Genomic DNA, 22,542 nt, shown 5'->3' on the forward strand with positions numbered 1-22,542 from the left:
TATTGGCTGGGTGCTGGTGGCTCATGTTTTTAATCCTAGCTATTCAGGAGGCTGAGATCTGAGGATCAAGGTTCAAAGCCAGCCCAGGCAGGAAAGCTTGTGTGAGAGCCTTATCTCCAGTTAACCATTAGAAAACTGAAAGTGGAGCAGTGTCTCAAAGTGATAGAGCACTAACCTTGAGAGAAAAAATCTCAGGGATAGCACCTAGGCCCCCAATCAGCCAAAATATGTTTATTTGTCCATTCATCAGCTGATAGACATTTTAGTTGTTTCTACTTTTTTGCTATTGTGAATAATGTTGCTGTAAATGTTCATGTACAAGTTATTGTGTCAACATAATTGGTTGTGCATCCCTAATATGAAAACCTTAAATTATTTAAAATCTGAAACTTTTTAGCACCAAAGTAATGCCACAAGTGGAAAGTTTCACACCTAACCTATATGATTGTGATCAAAACATAGGTGCAGGCCATTGTGGTGGTTTGTGCCTGTAATCCTGGCTATTTGTGAGACACAGATAGAGCATCACAGTTTGAAGGCAGCCCAGGCAAAAGTGAGACTCCTATCTGTAATCTCAGCTGTACAGGGAGGTGTGGGTAAGAAGATCATAGTCTGTGGCAAACCTAAACAAAAAGCCCAATATCCTATCTGAAAAAGAACAAAACCTGAAAGTGCTGGAGGCATGGTTCACTGTAAGTTCAGTTCCTACTACTGCAGAAAATTTTTTTCTTGAACTTGGTGTATTGGTTTCATGTGAATCATAAAAGAATTTCAGGTTTAGATTTGAGACCTATCCTCAAGATATCTCATTGTGTACCAGTATTCCAAAGTCCAAAAAAACCCCTTGAAATCTGAAATATTTCTGATCTCAAGCATTTTAGATAAGGGATGCTCAACTTCAATTTTTAGCTCTCCTGGGTTATATAAAAAGGAGGGAGAATTCCTGAGTCATAACTCTGTGGTTTACCTTCTTGAGGAATTGCCAAACTATTTCTAAAATAGCCACATACATTATTTTACATTCCTGAAAGCAGTGTATATTAATTCTAATTTTTTTTTTTTGGTCTGGTCATGGGGCCTGAACTCTGGGCCTGGGCGCTGTCCCTCAGCTCTTCAGCTCAAGGCTAGTGCTCTACCACTTGAGCCACAGTGCCACTTCCCGCTTTGTTCTTATGTGGTGCTGAGGAATCGAACCCAGGGCCTCAGGCATGCAAGGCAAGCGCTCTACCTCTGAGCCACCTTCCCAGCCCTAATTCTAATTTTTTTTTTTTTGGTCGGTCGTGGGGCTTGAACTCTGGGCCTGGGCGCTGTCCCTCAGCTCTTCAGCTCAAGGCGAGCGCTCTACCACTTGAACTACAGCGCCACTTCCGGTTTTCTGGTGGTTTATTGGAGATAGGAGTCTCACGGTCTTTCCTGCCCGGGCTGGCTTTGAACCGCGATCCTCAGATCTCAGCCTCCTGAGTAGCTAGGATTACAGGCCTGAGCCACCAGCGCCCGGCCCTAATTCTAATTTTTATACATCTTACCCAACATTTGTTACTGTCTTCTAGCTTTACTGAGGGTAAAGAGGGTAAAGAGGTTTTGATTTGTGCTTTTCTTAATGACTGTTCACATTGATTGTCTTTCCATGTCTTTGTTGCACATTCTTACATCTTTTTTCCCCTTTGGTAAAATGTCTTGCTAATTCTTTAATTGTATTGTCTTTATTGTTAGGAAGTAAGAATTGTGTGTTTTGGATATTTGACCTTTATTATATATGTGGTTTGAATATATTTTCTTTCATCTTGGGGTAATCTTGATAGCACAAAAGTTATGAATTTTTCTTATGTTATTAGTGTCTGTTTAACTGTTGCTTAGTGTAAGGTCATAAAGACTTGTATTTATGTTTTCTTAATATTTTGCAGTTTTAGATTTTTGTTTGAGTCAGAGTCTTATTTTGTAACCCAGGCTGTGCTTAATCTAATTAGCCTAGACTGACCTTGAACTCACACAATCCTCCTTCCTGTCTCTTGCTCCTGAGTAAAGGGATTACAGGTGTGTACCATCATATCAGTTTATGTTTAGTTTCTAACCATTTTTAGTTAGTTCTTACATATGGTGTGAGGTAAGGTTATAGTTTCATTCTTTTTTTTTTTTTTTTTTTTTTTTTTGGTTGGTCATGGGGCCTGAACTCTGGGCCTGGGTGCTGTCCCTCAGCTCTTCAGCTCAAGGCTAGCACTCTACCACTTGAGCTACAGTGCCACTTCTGGCCCTTTCTGGTTATATGGACTCGAACCCAGGGCCTCATGCATACAAGGCAAGCACTCTACCACTGAACTACCTTCCCAGTCCCTACAGTTTCGTTCTTTTGCATATTTCAGACTATTTGAAAAGATTACTCTTTCCCTATTGAATTTTTTTTTGTTAGTTGTGGGTCTTGAAGTCTGGGCCTGGGCGCTGCCCCTCAACTTTTTAGCTCAAGTCAAGCACTCTACCATTTGAGCCACAGCGCCACTTCCGGTTTTCTGGTAGTTTATTGGGGATAAGAGTCTCAGACTTTCCCTGCCTGGGCTGGCTTTCAACTGTGATCCTCAGATCTCAGTCTCCTGAGTAACTAGGATTACATACATGAGCCACCAGCGCCCAGCTCCCATTGAATTTATTTAAACACTTCTTTGAAAGAAAAGTCAACTGACTATAAATGTATGGTCCTTAAATTCTATTCTACTAATCTATGTTTTATTCTTTTTTCTTTTTTTTTTTTTTTTTGTTGGTCTTGGGACCTGAACTCTGGGCCTGGACTCTCTCCCTCAGCTCTTCAGCTCAAGGCTAGTGCCCTACCACTTGAGCCACAGTGCCACTTCTAGCCTTTTCTGTTTATGTGGTACTGAGGAATCGAACCCAAGGCCTTGTGCATGCAAGGCAAGCACTTTACCACTGAGCCACCTTCCCAGCCCCCTATTTTTTTCTTACACTATCACATCTTAATTTCTGTACACATGTAGTTTGTTTCATTGTGATTTAGTGATTACATAAATTTCACAAATTTCATAGTATTGTGAGATAATGATACTTAAAGCCACAAAAACATTCTACCTTCATGGGGCAAATTGTTATTATCATGGTCTATAAGTTACATGTGTAGTTTTGAAATTGGCAGTTGTTTTCAAGGTTACTTTGTCTATTCTGGACCCTTTGAATTTTCATATGAATATTTAGGTTCAGTATTTGGATAGGGATTTTAGTGGGTGTTCTAGTTACTTTTTATTTGCTATAGTTCCCTTTCCCCCTTTGGTAGTGGGGATTGAACCCAGAGCCTTACACTTGGTAGACAAACAAGTACTGCTTGAGCTACACCTGAAGTCCTTTAATTTTATTTTCAAGATAGGGTCATAATAGCTTTGCCTGGTCTGGTCTTAGTTTTTGTCTTTTTTTCCTTTTCTTTTTTTTTTTTGGGGGGGGGGTCCGGTCGTGGGGCCTGAACTCTGGGCCTGGGCGCTGTCCCTCAGCTCTTCAGCTCAAGGTTAGCGCTCTACCACTTGAGCCACAGCGCCACTTCCAGCTTTTTTCTTTTTGCTTATGTGGTGCTGAGGAATCAAACCCAGGGCCTCAGTCATGCAAGGCAAGCGCTCTACCACTGAGCTACCTTCCCAGCCCTGGTCTTAGTTTTTGATATTCTATTTCTACCTCCCAAGTAGCTGAGATTATAAGTGCAAACTACCATTCCTGGCTTTGCTATAATTGGTTTTTAGTGATTGCTCTGGTTATTAGTATTTATAGATATAGTCCATCATGTTTTACTGGTATTAGTATTTATCCCCTTGAGACAAAGGTTTTGGTTTGTCATGTTCTCTGAAAGAGTCTCAGGGAGCCTAGGATTCCCCTGGACCACACCTAGAAAACAGCTATGTAGATGAACCAGTTTTGGAAGCTGTTTCAGCAGAAAAAGAGATAGTGAAGGCCAGGTGCCAGTAGCTCATGCCTATAATCCTAGCTACTCAGGAATCTGAGATCTGAGGATCCCGGTTCAAAGCCAGCCTGGGCAGAAAAGTCCATGAGACTCTTATCTCCAGTTAACCACCAGAAAACCGGAAGTGGCACTGTGGCTGAAGTGGTAGAATGCTCACCTTGAGCTGAAGACCTCAGAGACAGTGCCCAAGGCCCAGAGTTCAAGCCTCACAACCAAAACAGAGAGAGAGAGAGAGAGAGAGAGAGAGAGAGAGAGAGAGAGAGAGAGAGAGAGATAGTGAAGGATTGCAACCGCAGATCTATCCTGCACAACTACCCTTTTTTTGTTCAGAGTAGAGTTAGAAGGAATAGTTATGGCAATTTGTCCATAGAGATCATAGAAAAGATGAGTAAGACAAGAAAAGGATTTGTGAATTAGAGAGGTAGGAAGTAGAAATTTGTTAGTAAGTTGTTTCAGTTCAGTTTTATAATGATAGCAGACTAGGCTAGGTTGGGTGTTGACATAATGAAAGAACCTCAAGTAGTCAAACCTTAACCTAAGGAGTTAAGGTTGAGCTGGGCAGGCAGTGTTGGGTGTGTCAGAGGAAGAGAAACCCCTCTGCCAGCTATCATTTTGCCTTGTTCTACTTCAGGATGGATCCATGCTGTGTTGACCCCTGTGGACTGCCTAGCATTTGGAGGAAACTTCTTACACAGTCTTAACATTGAAATGCAGCTCAAGTGAGTCTTCAACTTGGTTGTTGCTGTCTGCTCCTTGAGAATCCTGATTCTTGATTGTCCTCAGTTTTAGAATTAACATCTTTTTCTTACTTTGTAGTATTGTGACTTTAAGGAAGTCATACAACCCTTGAGCCAAAAATATTCCTAACATATAGAATAAGGTCTCATGAAGTCATTGTTAGGATTTAGAATTAGTGGACATATAGCCTCCAGAATAATATCTGATACATAACAGGTGCTTGGTAAATGGATCATTATTATTGTTGTTATGTGTCCGTCTTCCAGAGCCTATGAGATTGAGAAGCGGCTGAGCACAGCAGACCTCTTCAAGTTCCCTAATTTTGAGACCATCTGTTGGTATGTGGGAAAGCACATCCTGGATATCTTTCGAGGTATAAAGCCCTTTACCAGCTGTTACTCCTTTTTCTGAGGGGATGGGAGGGAGAAAGAAAGAGAGCATGAGTGAGCCTTATTATGTGTATCATAGATCATGTTGGCAATCCTAGCTATTTAGGAGACAGAGATCAAGGAAATTGTGGATTGAAGCCATCCAGGGCCAAAAAGTTCACGAAAGTCCACCTCAACTAGTGGCTGGATGTGCACTTGTTATCCCAGCTATAGGAGAAGCACAATGAGTGGGTGTAGTGATGTGCCTGCTATCCCCAGCAACATGGAGCAGTACAGGTAGGAGGATTATGGCCCAGGCCAGCCTGGATATAAAGCAAGACATTACCTAAAAAATAATGTCAAAAGAGGCTGATGGTGTGGTTCAAGTGGTAGAGTACCTGCTTTACAAGTGCCAGGTTTTGAGTTCAATTACCAGTACCACACACAAAAAACATTGTGCACCTTAAATATATGCAATCAAAAATAAAGAGTTGGGGATGTAGTTCAGGTAGTATAGCTTGCATAAGGCCCTGTGCTCAATTCTTGCTATTAAAAATAGAATAAAATGGAGTAGAATAGCGAATAGAACTGAAAAAATGTGAAATAAAATAATAATTTGGGAAGCCTCCCTAGTATTACTCTATTATATCATCACATTTTTTCCCCTGCACCATCCATAACATGGAAATTGATATCTGTTTTCCATTCCTATAATTTTATCATTTTAAGAATATTATATAGCCTATAATTCTAACTACACAGGCTGAGATCTGAGAATGGCAGTGTAAAACCTGTCCCCGCTGACAAATCCAAGAGACTCTTACCTCCATTTAACCAGCAAAATGTCAGAACTGGAAGTGTGGCATAAGTGATAAAGTACTACTATTTAACACTAAGTGTTAAATAAGGTCTTGAGCTCCATTACTAGTGCATAGAAAAAAATGTTTTATAAGTGGAATCATACGGCCTGTTATTTGTTTATTTATTTATTTACTTATTTATATCGGTTGTGAGGCTTGAACTCTGGGGTCTGGGTGCTGTCCTTTAGCTCTTCAGATCTAGGTGAGTGCTCTACCACTTGAGCCACAGGGTCACTTCCAGTTTTTTTGGTGGCTTATTGGTGAGTTTCACGAACTTTCCTGCACAGGCTGCCTTTGAACTATGATCCTCAGATCTCAGCCTCCCAAGTAGCTAGGATTACAGGCGTGAGCCACTGGTGCTTGGCCCTGTTATTTATTTATTTTTTGGATTTGCTTTTTTATTCAACAGAGCATAGATAAAAACCTTTTTGTTTAGCAAAGGTGACTGAGAAAATTAGATCACAGTGAAATTATTCCTATTTCTTGCCAGTTAAGGTCAAGAATTAGTTTGAAAGTGTTCTGGATATGCCTCCCAAGGGCATAAGGCTGGGACACATTATATAGATTCTTGGGCATTAGCCCAAAGGCAAGCCAATTTACTTAATTGATTTGCTCTGAAATAAAGTGGATCCCCCTGCTTGAACCAAGATTGAGTCCTCAAGGAGATTTGGCCAGAAGGAATCAATATTTTAGGATTTCAAAAGACCTCAGACCAGTGAGCATAGTCTCTTCTCGATTCCTCAAGCCCTTGTTCTGACACCTTGTCATATAAGTGTTCAAAGACTAGATGGCTACTTGCCATCCTGTTCTGAACAGATTTGTTCAGTCAAAAATTCTTTATGGAGCCTAAATCCAGTTGTTTATAATAGCATACCTGTGAAGCAAGGTATAGAACATAGCCAGTCCATCATGTATATTAATGGCCCTTCAAATCTGGGTAAGTAGTGTTCATGATCTTTGCTGTCCTTTTGAAACCTAGAGGCAGAGTAATATAAGGAGCCTCTTTCTTGTAGAAGGGAGCTCAGACCCAAATGGATATAAATTCACTCTGTGCTTTAGTGTATAGCCTTGGTCAAGTGTGTTTTCTCTCTGACTTAGTTCTTGAACTATGAAATGAAGATAATAATACCTGTCTTATAGGGTAGATATAAGAATTAAAGAAGATAATATATACCAAGTCTTAGTATTGTAGTAGTTTCCTTATGGTGTGTGTGTATGTGTGTGTGTATGTATGTATGTATGCATGCATGCATGTATATGTGTGTGCACGTGTGTGCTAGTACTGGGACTTGAACTCAGAGCCCGGGCACTGTCCCTGAGCGTCTTTTACTTAAGGATAGCACTCTACTACTTGAGCCACAGTTTCTGCCCTTTTTGGTGGTTACTTGGAGATAAGCTTCTCTCCTGTATGGGCTGGATTTGAACTATGATCCTCAGATCTCAGCCTCCTGAGTAGCTAGGATTATAGGCATGAGCCACTAATGCTTATCTTTTTTTCTCGATGCTAGCATTCTGCCATTTGAACCACAGCTCCACTCTGGCTTTTTGGTGGTTAATTGGAGATAAGAGTCTCACAGCTTCTTCCCAGGCTGGCTTGGAAACATGATCCCCAGATCTCAGCCTCCTGAGTAGTTAGGATTACAGATGTGAGCCACCAGCACACAGCTTGTAGTAGTTTCTCACTACTACTGAAATAACTGAGATTTGGAATTGTTCTCAAAACCTTGAGCACTTTTTCTGGTTGCCTGACAGAGGTTACAAGTTCTTCATTTCCGGTATTTCTTCATTGACACTCCGCTTTCTTCTTTTCCTCTTTAGGCTTGCGTGAGAATAGGAGACACCCTGCCTCCTACCTGGTCCATGGTGGTAAAGCCCTGAATGTGGCCTTTAGAGCCTGGACAAAGAAAGAAGTAAATATGCTTATTTCTGAACCTCCGCAGATTTCTGCCCTCCATTAGAACTGCTTTGGAGAGACAGAAGAGATCAGAGAGGCTTGAGACTGGTTACAGTAGAAGACTGGCCTAAAAGTCATTGGATTATGCTTTTAATAAAAACCTTTTTGATTCTAAGAAGTAATGCTCTTGAGAATTAGGAAAATGTAAAAGAATATAAAGAAGGAAAAACATCATTATTAATTTTAACTATCAGAGGCCACTACCATTATTGGATATATTTTCTTCTGGTCTTTTTTTTTTTTTTTAAATGGAGCTGGTTGCTGTTGGCTCACTCCTGTAATCCTAGTTACTCAGGAGCCTGAGATCTGAGGATCACTGTTTGAAGCCAGCCCTGGCAGGAAAGTCTGTAAGACTCTTATCTCCTCAGAAAAGGCTATAAGTGATGCTGTGGCTCAAATGGTAGAGTGCTAGCCTTGAGCCATAGAAGCTCAGGGACAGTGCCTGAGTTCAGGTCCCAGTCTGGCACTCACAAAAAATGGTGTTGATGTAGGGGATTGAATGAAAGGTTTTGTGCTTATTAGATAAACACTCTTATACTTGATTCATGACCCTACCTCATTTTGATTTTATTTTGGGGATAGAGTCATGTTTTGAGTAGGCTGTCCTCAGATTATGTAGCTTATGTAACTGGGTTTATAGGCATGTCCCTCCATAATCAGTCTTTTTGCTGAGATGAGATCTTGCTAATATTTTGCCTGGATTATCCTCCAATTGCAGTCTTCCCATCTCCTAAGCAGAGATTATAGGTATGAATCCCCCCACATCTGGCACTTTCTGGTTTATTGTTCTTATGTAATGCTGGGGATGAAACCAGGACCTTGTGCATGCTAGGCAACTATTTTATCACTGACTTACACCTCAGCTCTCATGTACATTTAAAAAATAAAGTTCATATTTCCCAATATATTTTATGTATCTAAATGTATTGACATATCTTTAATTTCCTGTCAACAAAATTCTCCATAAACTTTTAATAGTTACATGATATTCCTTTGCAAGTATGTGCCGTCTTTACTTAATTACTTGCTTATCATTCCCTCCTTAATATTTATTTGGAGGAATGTAGTTATGGAGAATACTACGGTAAATGTCATCTCTTCATTATTCCTTCAAGATAGATTTCTGGAAGATCAAAGTATATGAAAAAAACGTAGTTCTTGATGTGTACTACCAAAATGGCCTTTTATAAATGTACCTGTCTTCATCTATACAAATGAATACTAAATTATAAAGAGAATAAGAAAGCACTCCCATGTATTAATTTGGAAAGATTCTAGAATTTCTCAAGTAATGGTGTAGAATTTTGTCTGTGTATGCTACCTCATATGTAAATAGTAAGGAAATAAAAATTTCATTTGGTTGGGTGTGGTGGTGCACACCTCTAATCCCAAAGGAGGCAGAGATTGGGAGGATCATGGTTTGAGATCAGCCCAGGCAAAAAGTTAAGTGAGGTTCAATCTCAACAAATAAGCCAAGTGTATGGGAGGAGTAGTTGGAAAGATTGCATTTCACATCAGTCCAGGCAAAAAGAACAACACTCTGTCTAAAAAATAAGCAAAAATGTACTAGTGGTGTGGCTCAAAAACAGAAAAAGCACAAGTAGCAGATACCTCCCCTGGTTTTATCAAGTTAACTGTTATCCTATAGCTGTTCTCACAAGTGGAGTAGCTGGCTTGTCCCCATTGAGCTTCCTGCAGTCCTTGACTTCATGAAGTGTGTGACCTGAGTCTGTAACTGAGTTCCTCACACATCTCATAATATACTGTCCTTTATAGGATGTATGTTTTGTACATATTTTTTTCTTAATCTGTGGCTTGTGTAAAAGCAGAGGTTTTTCAGAAATAAGTTTATCTGTGGTAAGTCTGGTTTATCATTTTTTGGTTTATTTTTGGGCTCATGTATCTTTGTATCCTGTATCAAAAATCACAAAGATTTTCTACTTCGTTCTAAAAAGTTTATAGTTTTAGGTTTTATATTTATATCTGATCTCTGTGTGTGTGTGTGTGTGTGTGTGTGTGTGTGTGTGTGTGTGTGTGTGTGTGTGTGTGTGTGTGTGTGTGTGTGTGTGTGTGTGTGTGTGTGTGTGTGTGTGTGTGTGTATTTTAAAAAATAGATTTGTGGGTGTTTTTTTTTATTTGTGTATTTTTTGTTTGTTTGCTCATGGATATCCAGGAACATCTGTGGGAAGGATTACCCTTAGTTTATTAGTTTGTCAAAGTCAGTTGTGTGCTTCTATTTCTTATACTGCTTTTTAACAGGCTCTGCCAGACCATGAGGATGAGATCCCGGAGACAGTACGGACCATACAGCTCATTAAAGATCTGGCTAGGGAGATCCGCCTGGTTGAAGTAAGAAGCATGGGAGGAGGGAAGGCATTTGGGAAGGGCATGAGGCCTGTGTGTCAGATCAGCCCTTTTTAGTTGGCATAGAGCCCAGAGCAAGGGTTGGGAAGACCCTACCAATAACCTTCCTCATTCCTTTAGTGATTAATTCAAATAATAATTACATTCTGTAAGTGTGTGCCATACATTGGAGTAGATTTTCAGAATACATAAATGGTACCATGTTTCCCCACTAAGAACTCAAAATTTTGTAAAGAACTCTGAACAAAATTAACCTTTCATGTTATATTTTGATCATCTCTAAAATGAGACTAATGGTACCTGCTCAAAGTTGTTAAAAGGATTAAATAAAGCAATGGAGCTGGAGTATAAAGTATAGTACTTGGCACATAGTAGTTGGTCAATAAATTTTGATGGTGGTGGTGGGTAGTGATAGTAATTACAGTTGTTGTTACTGATATTTTGACTCAGTCTCTGCATTCTACAAAAATGACAGTTCTCTCACATTGAAGATGATTACAAAGCCCTGTCTCAACAGGAAGGCAGTAAGATATAGTGGTAAGAGACTCAGAAACCTGGGTTCTGGGTCCTGCTCTTTCACTTGAAAACCTTTCAGAGCCTCAATTTCCTCATCTGCAAAGTGGGGGCCAACTTTATCAACATTTCAGACATTTGGTAAGATTAAGGGTTAATATATGTAGAGCCCCTGGAACAGTGCCTGGCAGAGTAATTACTCAATAAATGTGAGATAACATTAATAGCCATTTTTAGCAAAATAAGAAATCAGCGTGGGCTGGTAAAGTAGCAGAGGCACCAGAGGAGAATTAGACTTGAGAATGTTTAAACTTTTAAACTCAGGACCTGTAAAGTTCTTTATTGCCCAGGGGTTTACATCCGCTGAAGGCTAATCAAGTAAGCTGCAAGATGGGCTTCTAGCTTCACTTCATGCAGTATGTTTCACTGTCTACACCATAGCTTCCAGTGTCCCCCCCCTCCCCCCCCCCGCCACTTCATTTTCCTCCATTCCAACTGTTAAGGTCCTTCAAAATTTAGTTTATGGCTTATCTTTTTCCTGCTTTTCAGTCTTACACACCCATACCTTTGGGCTGATTAGAAGAGAACTTAGAGATAGAACATATCTGGTCCATTTGCTTTCAGACGTTTTAAAACAATGGAGTTCTTTTCAAATAAGATCTTATATCGAAGCCTAACTTACAAAACAAATCAAGCCAAGCTACTTTGAATAGGATGAAGGTGGAAGGCCTGGGGTTCCACTCATTCCTCTCATCTGCCTTCCCATATACCTTTAATTCCCAAGGCTTTGTCCAAGAAGCTGCGCAGAACATCTTTGAAAACTACCTTTCCAGTCTAGATATTCAATTTTACATTTGAGCAAACAAGCTCAGAGTGGTCAGATAACTTTTCTGAGCTAGCTAGTAGCAACATTAGTACTAAAACCTCTCCACTCTCAAATCCTGTAGTCAGAATTTGTACCATGCAGTCTAGTGCTTATTTTCTATTTTATGTCAGCTAGTCTTAGGAGTCTTTCCAATTTTTTTTCCTTGGTGCTGGGGCTTAAACTCAGTGCCTGGGTACTGTCCTTGAGTGTTTTTGCTCAAAGCTAGCACTCTACAACTTGAGCTACAGCTCCACTTCTGGCCTTTTTGAGTGGTTAATTGGAGATGAGTCCCATGGATTTTCCTGCCCAGGCTGGATTCAAACTATAATCCTCAGATCTCAGCCTCCTGAGTAGGATTACAGGTGCAAACCACCAGTGCTGTCTTTTCTCTCCAGTTTGACAGCAGTGTCTTCCTTTGCTCATCTTCTCCTTACTTATCAATGGCTGGGTAAAGAAAAGCCATCCAGTAAATTCTTGATGACTCACTGTGAAAAGATTGGAGTGTGCATTTGTGGAGCATCTATATGAGCTACTTACATGGCAGTAATGCCACTTCTGGGAACAGACCTCTGCTCTTAGCATAGAGGGAACTCTTGAGTTAAGCTCTAACCCCCTCGTGTACTACCATTCTTGTAGGATATCTTCCAACAGAACGTTGGGAAGACGAAAAATATCTTTGAGCTGCAGAGGATCTTCCCAGCTGGCTCCATTCCCTTAACCAGGCCAGCCCATTCCACATCAGTATCCATGTCCAGGCTGTCACTGCCTTCCAAAGGTGGTTCAAAGAAGAAAGGCCTGAAGCCCAAGGAAATCTTCAAGAAGGCAGAGCGAAAGGGCAAGGAGAGTTCAGCCTTGGGGCCTGCTGGTCAGTTGAGCTATAATCTCATGGACCCATACAATCATCAGTCACTGAAGACAGGCTCTTCCCAGAAAGCAAAGGTGGGTGCTGGCCAATGAGTTCAGCCCAATCCTTTTGGGTCCCTTGGAAGAGCAAAGTTTCAAAAGGGCAGGCTACCCTGTCCTGTTCCTACCTCCCTTAGGGCCCCTGGTATTTGGCTACCAGTCCCACTCATTTAACAGGCATTTATTGAGACCTTTTCTATGCTGGGCACTGTGATAGGTGCTGTGAATGTTAACTCAAGAGGCTGATAGGCTAGTGAGAAAGATAGGAATAACAACAAATAAATGCAGTGAAGTGTTGTGGGTGCCACAATCAAGGGTATGTGTGGAACCCTGAGACACAGGGGATTGATTCTTTCTGAGTAAGGGAGATGATCAGGAGCTCTTCTGAATTACATAACACTTGAGCTGACTTTTGACATGTTAGGATAGGAATGAGGCTTGAAAGATTAGAGTCTTAAACAGATCCTTAAAAGAAAAGCCACCCCACCACCAAGTCTCTACCTTGATTCTTGTCCCTTCTATGGGCATATAATGATGATGCCTCTCCTTTACTTAGAGAGCATGTTTCACAAGATAAGTTTCCCCTGAGGCAGCCATATGTTCTCAACCTCCAGCTCCTATGTTTGTTGGGGGTAGAAATTGTAAGGGAAGTATGATCAGGGGCTTTTGACAGTTTTGCAGTAAAATGAGAGGTAACTGGCGTTCTTGATTGACCTGGAAGTCCCAGACTGGTGACAACTGAGCCTCCTCCTTCCACAGTTGAACATCACTGGTGCCTGCTTGAATGACTCAGATGATGACTCACCAGATATCGATGTTGAAGGGACTGAGAACCCGCTGTCCCTGTTAATGGCTAATGGCAGGTAAGGTGGAAAGATGAAGCACAAAGATAACAGGGATCGTCAGTGGCAGTGTGCCACTAAAATTGGGCATGGAACTGGGAGCTAGGTGTTGGGATGTGGTTAGGTGAGGTGCTGTACTTAGGACAATAGTATTAGATGTCAATTCTGAATTAGAATCATGGCGGGTGGTAGAAAAGAGGTCTGGAATCTAATTGGCATTGGTGAGAAAGATCTTGTGTAATTGCTAGAATTTAAGCAAGTCAATGAGGCACAACAATTGGAGGAGATACAGTTGCGTAGTACATTGGTTAGGAACAGTTTTTGTTATACCTTTTGACTGGGATTTATTGCTTACAAATTTATTTTACATAAATTTTAGCACAGATATGTAAGAGAAATGTTCAGTTCTTATTGCATCATTGTAATAGTAAGTCATTTGAATGATCCAAATTTTTATCACTAGAGATTAAATTATGATACATCTTTAGAATTCAATACCATGTACCTGTTAAATAGAATGGATCAGTTTAAATATCTGTTGGCACAGAAAGAGTCTAAAATACATATTTTTTTCTTTGAGATGAGGTTTGTTATATTATCCAGGATGGCCTTGAACTCCTTGGCTCAAGATGCCTCTATTTCAGCCTCCTGACTAGTTGGCACTACAAGCATGCACCATTATGCTTGGCTTCAAAGACAGATTTTTTTTTTTGGTCATGGGGCTTGAACTCTGGGTGCTGTTCCTCAGCTCTTTGGCTCAAGGCTAGAGCTCTACCACTTGAGCCACAGCACCACTTCCAGTTTTCTGAGTGTTTTTTTGGAAATAAGAGTTTCACGGACTTTCCTGCCCAGGCTGGCTTTGAATCGTGATACTCAAATCTCAGCCACCTGAGTAGCTAGGATTATAGGAATGAGCTACTGGTGCCCAGCAAGACAGATTCTTTATTTCCCCCTTCATGTTAGTATTTTTAATTTTTTTTTTTGGGTCCAGTTGTGGGGCCTGAACTCTGGGCCTGGGCGCTGTCCCTCAGCTCTTCAGCTCAAGGCTAGCACTCTACCACTTGAGCCACAGCGCCACTTCAGGCTTTTTTCTTTTTTCTTATGTGGTGCTGAGGAATCGAACCCAGGGCCTCATGCATGCAAGGCAAGCGCTCTACCACTGAGCCACCTTCCCAGCCCCAGTATTTTTAATGTTATATATGTTAAATCATAACAAAAAGACAACAAGAACAATATGCAGTCCTTAGATTCTTTTTTGTATTTTGCAGTTCTAGAAATTGAACCCAGTGTCTTACACATGTGTCTTGTGTCTGACATAAACTCCTATCATTGTTATAAACTGATCAGTGATAACTTTGATCTATACTGATATACATATATGCATGTACATATATAATACAAAAATTACACACATGTATGTATATATATATACACATACTTGTGTGTAATTTATTTTTACTTGTACCTTGCTCTTATTAGGTAAATGCCCTTTTTCTTCAGCCATACCCCTAGCCATTTTTTGCTTTACGTATTTGCTTTAGGTTTTGTGTTTTTATTGCCTCAGATGACTGTCCTACAAATGCTTGGAATTGTAAGTTTCTGCCACCATGCCGGTGTGGTGGTTGAGATGTGATCGTGTTAGCATTTTTGTTTGGGCTGCCCCTGGAACTGTGACTGTGATTACATGCATACACAACCATACCCAGCTCAGGCTGGATTCATTTTGTGGGATGGTGGTAGAGCACAGGAGTTTGAACTGCCTTGTAGTTGGTAGGAAGACATGCTACCTCTGAGCATTTTTATTTTGCATTGACTATTTTGAAATAGAGTCTTATTTCCTGGTAGTTCACTTCTGAACTTCAATCCTAGACTTACTTTAGTCTAACCATTGTAGCCAAGACATATGCACACCACAATCCTTTCTATTACAATCTCTCAGGTAGGATTTCAGATGTGAGTCAACAACATTTGCTTCCAAGATACACTGTTTCCCCCTGTGCTGGTCCTGGGTCTTAAACTCAAGGCCTTGGTATTGTTCCTGAGATTTTTTTTTCCTCAAGGCTAGTGCTTTACCACTTGAGCCACAGCTCCACTCTGGCTTTTTTGGTAGTTAATTGGAGATAAGTCTCACAGACTTTCCAGCCCAGGCTGACATTGAACTGCAGTACTCAGGCCTTAACCGTCTGTAGCTAGGATTATAGGCATGAGCCACCAGTACCAGGTTCCAAGTTGCCTGCCTGCCTGCCTGCCTGCCTGCGTGCCTGCCTCCTTCCTTCCTTCCTTCCTACCTACCTACCTACCTACCTACCTACCTACCTACCTACCTACCTACCTACCTACCTACCTACCTACCTACCTTTTCTGTCGTGGGTCTTGAACTCTGCGCCTGGGTGCTTTCCCTCAGCTCTTCAGCTCAAGGCTAGCACTCTACAACTTCAGCCACAGTGCCACTTCTGGTTTTCTGGTGGTTAATTGGAGATGAATCTCATGGACTTTCCTGCCCAGGCTGGCTTTGAACCATGATTCTCAGATCTCAGGAGGTTGAGGATTACAGGCGTGAGCCACCAGCGCCCAGCCCCAAGCTATATTCTTAAGTCAAAAAATGAGGTTACAAACTAGTATATAGAAATAATTCCATACTTATCTTTTCAAAAGGAATATTTACATACATATGCATTAGAGCACTATGTAGACTTTATTTCTGTTCTTAATTTTTAGAAGTGTATACAAAATTAAAAATTTTTTAAACTCTTTCAAGAGCACATAGTAACAAAAATTCTGTTTCCATCTCTTCCCTATTTTTCCCCATAGACAATGAATTTCATTGACTTTTTCTAAAAATATTTATATGCATTCAAGCAAGTAAGTATATTAACATTTTATACTATTCACAGAAAAATTTTAACAGCGACTATCTTTGGAAAGTAGGATAAAGGAAAGTGATAAAAAATTTTCACTTTAGGGCTGGGAAGGTGGCTCAGTGGTAGAGCGCTTGCCTTACATGCCTGAGGCCCTGGGTTCGATTCCTCAGCACCACATAAGCAAAAAGAAAAAAGCCGGAAGTGGCGCTGTGGCTCAAGTGGGAGATCACCAGCCTTGAGCACAAAAGTTTCAGTGACAGTGCCCAAGCCCTAAGCCTTACCATTGGCATACACACAAAGAAATTATTTTAAGTAAATATATATACTCATTATAGAAAATGCAAATGCTATTAAAGTGAAAAAAATTTTTTGGGGGGGGGTCCAGTCGTGGGACCTGAACTCTGGGCCTGGGTGCCGTCCCTCAGCTCTTCAGCTCAAGGCTAGCGCTCTACCACTTGAGCCACAGCGCCACTTCCGGCTTTTTTTCTTCTTCTTTTCTTTCTTTTTTTTCTTTTTTTTTTTTTTTTTGCTTATGTGGTGTTGAGGAATTGAACCCAGGGCCTCATGCATGCAAGGCAAGAGCTCTACCACTGAACCACCTTTCCAGCCCAACGCTTCTGGTTTTCTAGTGGTTTATTGGAGATAAGAGTCTCATGAACTTTCCTGCCCAGGCTGGCTTTGAACCATGATCCTCAGATCTCAGCCTCCTGAGTAGCTAGGATTACAGGCATGAGCCACTGGTGCCCTGCTAAGTCATTATTTTTATGGTACAGAGTTTTAATTTAGTGTCTCAGACTTTGCTAGGCTGTCACTGTAAGCTTGAACCACACCTCCAGCTCTGCTTTTTGTTGGTATTTTAGAGATGAAGCCTCACATGCTTTTCTTGCATCAAACCGTGATCCTCCAGAGCTCAGCCTCCTGAGTAGCTAGGATTATAGACATAACCACTCATGCTTAGCTTTAGAAAATAATTTTTAAAGAACATTTTCTAAAAAGATAAAAGTTGTTACAACAAAAAATTATAGTCTTGAGGGGTTGGGTATGGTAGAGTGCTTGCCAAGCATGCATATTGCCCTGGGTTCAATTCCTCAGTAACACATAAATAGAAAAAGACCGAAGTGGTGCTGTGGTTTATGTGGTATACTGCTAGCCTTGGGCAAAAGAAGCTAAGGGACAGTGCCCAGGCCCTGTGTTCAAGCCCCAGTACTGGACAAGAAATAATTACAGTCCTGGTAATCAGCCAGTTCTGAATTTGAATCTCAACTCTGATGTATTCATGTAACTTTTTTTTTGTGCCAGTCATGGGGCTTGAACTCAGGGCATGGGCACTTTTCCCTGAACTTTTGTGCTCAATGCTAGTGGTTTTCCCCATGGAGTCACAGTGCCATAATGAACTTGAGAGATGAGTCTCATGGACTTTGTTGCCTGTGCTGACTTTGAACTGTGATCCTCAGATTTCAGTCTCCTTACTAGCTTAGGCCAATAGGTGTGAGCTACCAGCACCCAGCTTTTCATGTCACTTTGACAAGTTAATTGACTCATCTGTACTTCAACATCATTGTTATTTTTTTTAGCTTGGACCATGTACTTTGCATATTTATTTTTATTTATTTATTTATTTATTTATTTATTTATTTATTTATTTATTATTGTGAGAATACTGTACAGAGGAGTTATAATTACATGGGCATCATTGTTATTTTATAAATGAAATTTACCTTAGGATTGTTTGGTTAAATGAGATATGTGTAAATTTTTGTTTGTTTGTTTGTTTGTTTGTTGGCCATGGGGCTTGAATTCAGGGCTTGTGTGCTCTGTCCCTGTGATCTTTTGCTCAAGGCTAGTGCTCTACCACTATAAGCCACAGCTCCACTTTTGGTTTTCTGGTGGTTAATTAGAAGTAAGAATCTCATAGACTTTTGTGCCTGGACTGCCTTTTTGTACCATGATTCTCAGATCTCAGCCTCCTGAGTAGCTAGAATTCAGCCACCAGTGCCTAGCACTGTGAAGTTCTTTTCACACATTGTATATGATCAATAAATGGTTGCCCTTATAAACCTTTTGATAAAGATAAAGGTGATGATGGTCTTAAGCTAAGTAGGTCAACAGTAAACCCTGGAATATCTGGGAGATAGGCAGAAAAAGGCAGTAAGGGTTATCATCTGTACACTCAAAATGCTAAACAGCAGCCATCAAAAGCCAAATATAAGAATACCTTAATAGGCCGGGCGCTGGTGGCTCACGCCTGTAATCCTAGCTACTCAGGAGGCTGAGATCTGAGGATCGCGGTTCAAAGCCAGCCCGGGCAGGAGAGACCGTGAGACTCCTATCTCCAATAAACCACCAGAAAACCGGAAGTGGCACTGTAGCTCAAGTGGTAGAGCGCTCGCCTTGAGCTGAAGAGCTGAGGGACAGCGCCCAGGCCCAGAGTTCAAGCCCCACGACCGACCAAAAAAAAAAAAAAAAAGAATACCTTAATAGTCTGTTGGTTGCAAAAGGTTCTCTTCCAATCACAAGTGTGAGTGTCGTAGGTCCATCTGACTTGAAAATAAGGTAACATAGTAAAAATAGGGCAGACTCAAAAAGCAGCAGAGGTATTCTTGGTTTTCAAGAAACCAGTTGCTAAAGATTAAGTTGAAAGAGAATGGAATTATTGTTTTTTTTTTTTAGAACACCTAGTAGAGATCTCTTGGAGAGGAGAAAATTGAGTTTTTTTGTTTTTTTGTTTTTTTACTTTGCCAGTTCAGGGGCCTGAATTCAGAACCTTTTGCTTGCTTGACTTGCTTTCTTATTGCTTATCCTCTACCATTCCAGTCCAGAGAGTTCTCAGTTTACAATGGTTACTGAGGATGCAATGAGTTATCTCCCTTTCCCCAATGTTTTCCCCCCTGTGCTGTTCCTGTTCTCTGCTACAGCTTTCATAAATAGAATCACTTGATTCTAGAGAGTCAAGGTATATAAATATTTACAGATTATATATGTGAGCTTTTTTCCAAATTCAATGGTTTGTAACAAGTAAAATGTAGATAAAATGATTTTGCTTGTGTGAAAGCTGAGTGACCTGCAAGTTCATTATATATTTATATTTGTGTGTATGTTTATGGTTTTTCATAAGTATAAGTTAATAAAAGATCAAAGTATAAATAGCTATGTTTTATTGAACATCGTTTTCTGTGCCAAACTCCTATCTTAGCCATTTATATATGTTATTTAGTCCTCACAACAACCTTCAATATAGCTTCAATATATTGTGATTTATCTTAATGTTACTTGTGAAAACTGAGACCTAGACAACTTAACTATACTATTAGCTACCATTGGGCATTTTTGATGTGTTAAGATCTGCATTTGTACAGTTAATCCTCCCAACAACCCCATGAGGTAGAAAACAGGCCAATTTAACAACAGCCTATTTACCAAAAGACAATTTCAACAAAAAGTCTATTTGTTACATGTATATAAATGTACTAATTTACTAAAAACTTTTAACTGTTTTATATTGTTTAGCATGTGTAATAGGATTATACTTTACTTTTGAATTATTTTTCATTTGTAAATGTATATTTTTATACTTAATATTTGTGCATATTTATCAGATAGTGTAATGTTTGGTTTATAAGATACTGGACAGTAAATCAATTAGGTTTGTTTTGTTTTGTTTTGTTTTTTGCTGGTCATAGGGCCTGAACTCTGGGCCTGGGCACTGTCCTTCAGCTCTTCAGCTCAAGGCTAGTGCTCTACCATTTGAGCCACAGTGCCACTTCCAGCTTTTTCTGTTTATGTGGTGCTGAGGAATTGAACCCAGGGCCTTATGCATGCAAGGCAAGCACTCTACCACTGAGCCACTTTCCCAGCCCAGTAATTATTTTTTATAGTGAATACATTCAAGTTCTTCATATAATGTATCATTGTTAATTATAGTCACCTTACTATTCCACAGAAGCCCCAGAATTTATTCTGACCTTCCCTGCTTCTTCCTATTCTCCTCAACCTGGTAACCATTATTCTATTCTTACTGAACTTCTATGAAATCAACTTTTTTTTCAAATTTTTTGTTGTGATTAAGTGGTTATATAATTTCCCAAATTGCACAGTATTGTGGGATAGTGAGGCTTAGTTAAAGTCACAAACACATTCTGATTTTCATGGGGCAAATTGTCTATCATGGTCTATAACATTTATGAGTTCTATGAGCTTTGCAATACAGTTATTTCTTCCACATTGGGTGATATGTACATTTCTTTTGTTTTGCATAGCATTAGCTGTTCCCTCTTTCCCACTTGTTCCCTCCCTCCCATCGCTGCCATTGAGTTGCTTAGTTCAATTTGATCAATGTCCAGTGCAGCTGATGGGTCCCGCTTTTGTATGTTTTTCCCTGATTCCCTCTAGTTCTGTGTCGTCCTCCTGGTTTCCCTCCAGTGTGCACATTTATACCATATATGTGATCAGCAGCATGGGGTTAATTTAGTAGTGATTCGACCAGATGAGTGGAAGTCCTTTGTTTCTTAAGTCTTGTTAATTTTGTCATATCACCTTACATTTTGGATTTAACATCCACTTACCAGGGAGACCATGTGCCGTTTGTCTCTGCTCTTGGCTTACCTCGCTCAACATGATTTCTTCTAGCTCCATCCATTTCCCTGCAAATGCCATTATTTTGTCCTTTCTGATGGCTGCATAATATTCCATTGTGTATAGATACCACAATTTTTGGATCCATTCATCTATTGAAATCAACTTTTTAAGATTTAATGCATGATCTCATGTAACTCTAATTTACATTTTACAAAATTAATAAATCTACAGGATTTTTGTAACCATTATTACAATCCAATTTTAGACCACTTCTTTTACCCCAAAAGGTCTGTTAATGTTCGTTTTATACCCATTCACATCCTAGCTTTAAGCAATCACTAACCTACTTTTTGTCTCTATATTTGTTTTTCTAGAAATTTCATACAAATGGAGTATCTGTGGTCTTTTTTTGTTTGACTTCTTTAACTTAGCAGATAATGATTTTGCAATTCATCTATAATAAAGCATGTATCATTATCTGGTGATTTTATTATATATTTTATAGATGTGCAACATTTTTCATTTATTCATTCATTTTGGTAGTACAGTGGCTTGATTTTAAGGCTTTTTGCTCTCCATTTTTTTTCATTATGTCTGTCGCTCTGCACTTGAGCCACACATCCCTATATCTAGTCTTTTTTTGTTAGGATTATAGCTGTGATGCACTCTTGTTCCACAAATATGCTACATTAAAATGTAATTTATACTTTTTTCCCCTAAGGCCAGAACTTGAACTTAGTATCTGACGCTTGGGCTAGCACTCTACTACCAGAGCCACACCTCCAACTCCATAATTTCTTGGATTGGTTCTACTTTGGAGCTCTTTTGAATAATGATGCTCTTTGCATTTGTATTCAGGTTTTTATGTGGACTTAAATCTTTGGACCTCACATAGAGTAAACTTGTTAGATCTATGTGTAGCTTTTTAAGAAACTGGTAAACATTCCAAAGTCTCTACCATTTTACATTTCTACCAGCAATCACGAGTTTCTCCATATATTTGGCTAACACTTGTTATTGTATTTTTTTGTGCTAGTCCTAGGGTTTGAACTTGGGCTGGGCACTGTCCCTGACATTCTTTTTCTTGTTTTGGTTTTTATTTTGGGTCCGGTTGTGGGCCTGAACTCTGAGCCTGGGCACTGCCCCTCAGCTCTTCAGCTCAAGGCTAGTGCTCTACCACTTGAGCCACAGCACTACTTCTGGCTTGTTTTTTTTGCTTATGTGTGCTGAAGAATCGAACCCAGGGCCTCAAGCATGCAAGGCAAGCGCTTTACCACTGAGCCACCTTCCCAGCCATGACATTCTTTTTCTTAAGGGTAGCACTCTACCACTTGAACCACAACACTACTTCCAGTTTTTTCTGAGTAGTTTATTGGAGATAAGAGTTTCTTTGATGTACTTTTCTGCCCAGGCTGGCTTGGAGTTGTGATCCTCAGATCACAGCCTCCTGGATAGCTAGGTGTGAGCCACCAATGCCTGGCTTTGTTATTGTTTTATTTTCTGATTATAGTCATTCTGATGGGTATAAAGTAGTATCTTCTTGTTTGTTTCCTTTCTTTTCTTTTTGTCTTTTTGGGCCTGGGCACTGTCCCTGAGCACTTCAGCTCAAGGTGAGCGCTTTACCACTTGAACCACAGCTCCACTTCTGGATTTCTGGTGGTTAATTGGAGATCAGAGTCTCACGGACATTCCTGCCTGGGCTGCCTTTGAACTGTGATCCTCACATCTCAGCCTCCTGAATAGCTAGGAT

At 40.2% G+C, this 22,542-nt stretch overlaps 1 protein-coding gene across 11 annotated transcripts in view; it reads left to right on the forward strand.

Moving 5' to 3' along the window:
- Phf8 (PHD finger protein 8) overlaps positions 1-22,542 on the forward strand; it is a 107,435-nt gene that overhangs the window by 53,336 nt on the left and 31,557 nt on the right. For 10 of the 11 annotated variants that reach the window (XM_070040410.1, XM_070040404.1, XM_070040412.1 and 7 more), the window contains exons 9-14: positions 4,581-4,668; positions 4,954-5,060; positions 7,734-7,825; positions 10,129-10,218; positions 12,248-12,550; positions 13,274-13,377. In XM_070040410.1, coding sequence (XP_069896511.1) covers positions 4,581-4,668; positions 4,954-5,060; positions 7,734-7,825; positions 10,129-10,218; positions 12,248-12,550; positions 13,274-13,377 — 784 coding nt within the window. The remainder of the gene's footprint in view (positions 1-4,580; positions 4,669-4,953; positions 5,061-7,733; positions 7,826-10,128; positions 10,219-12,247; positions 12,551-13,273; positions 13,378-22,542) is intronic. The other variant, XM_070040413.1, reaches the window with a different exon arrangement.

This window comes from Dipodomys merriami, unplaced genomic scaffold (genome assembly GCF_024711535.1).
Source record: "Dipodomys merriami isolate MVZ:Mamm:240054 unplaced genomic scaffold, mDipMer1.0.p SCAF_3, whole genome shotgun sequence".
Classification (NCBI taxonomy): domain Eukaryota; kingdom Metazoa; phylum Chordata; class Mammalia; order Rodentia; family Heteromyidae; genus Dipodomys; species Dipodomys merriami.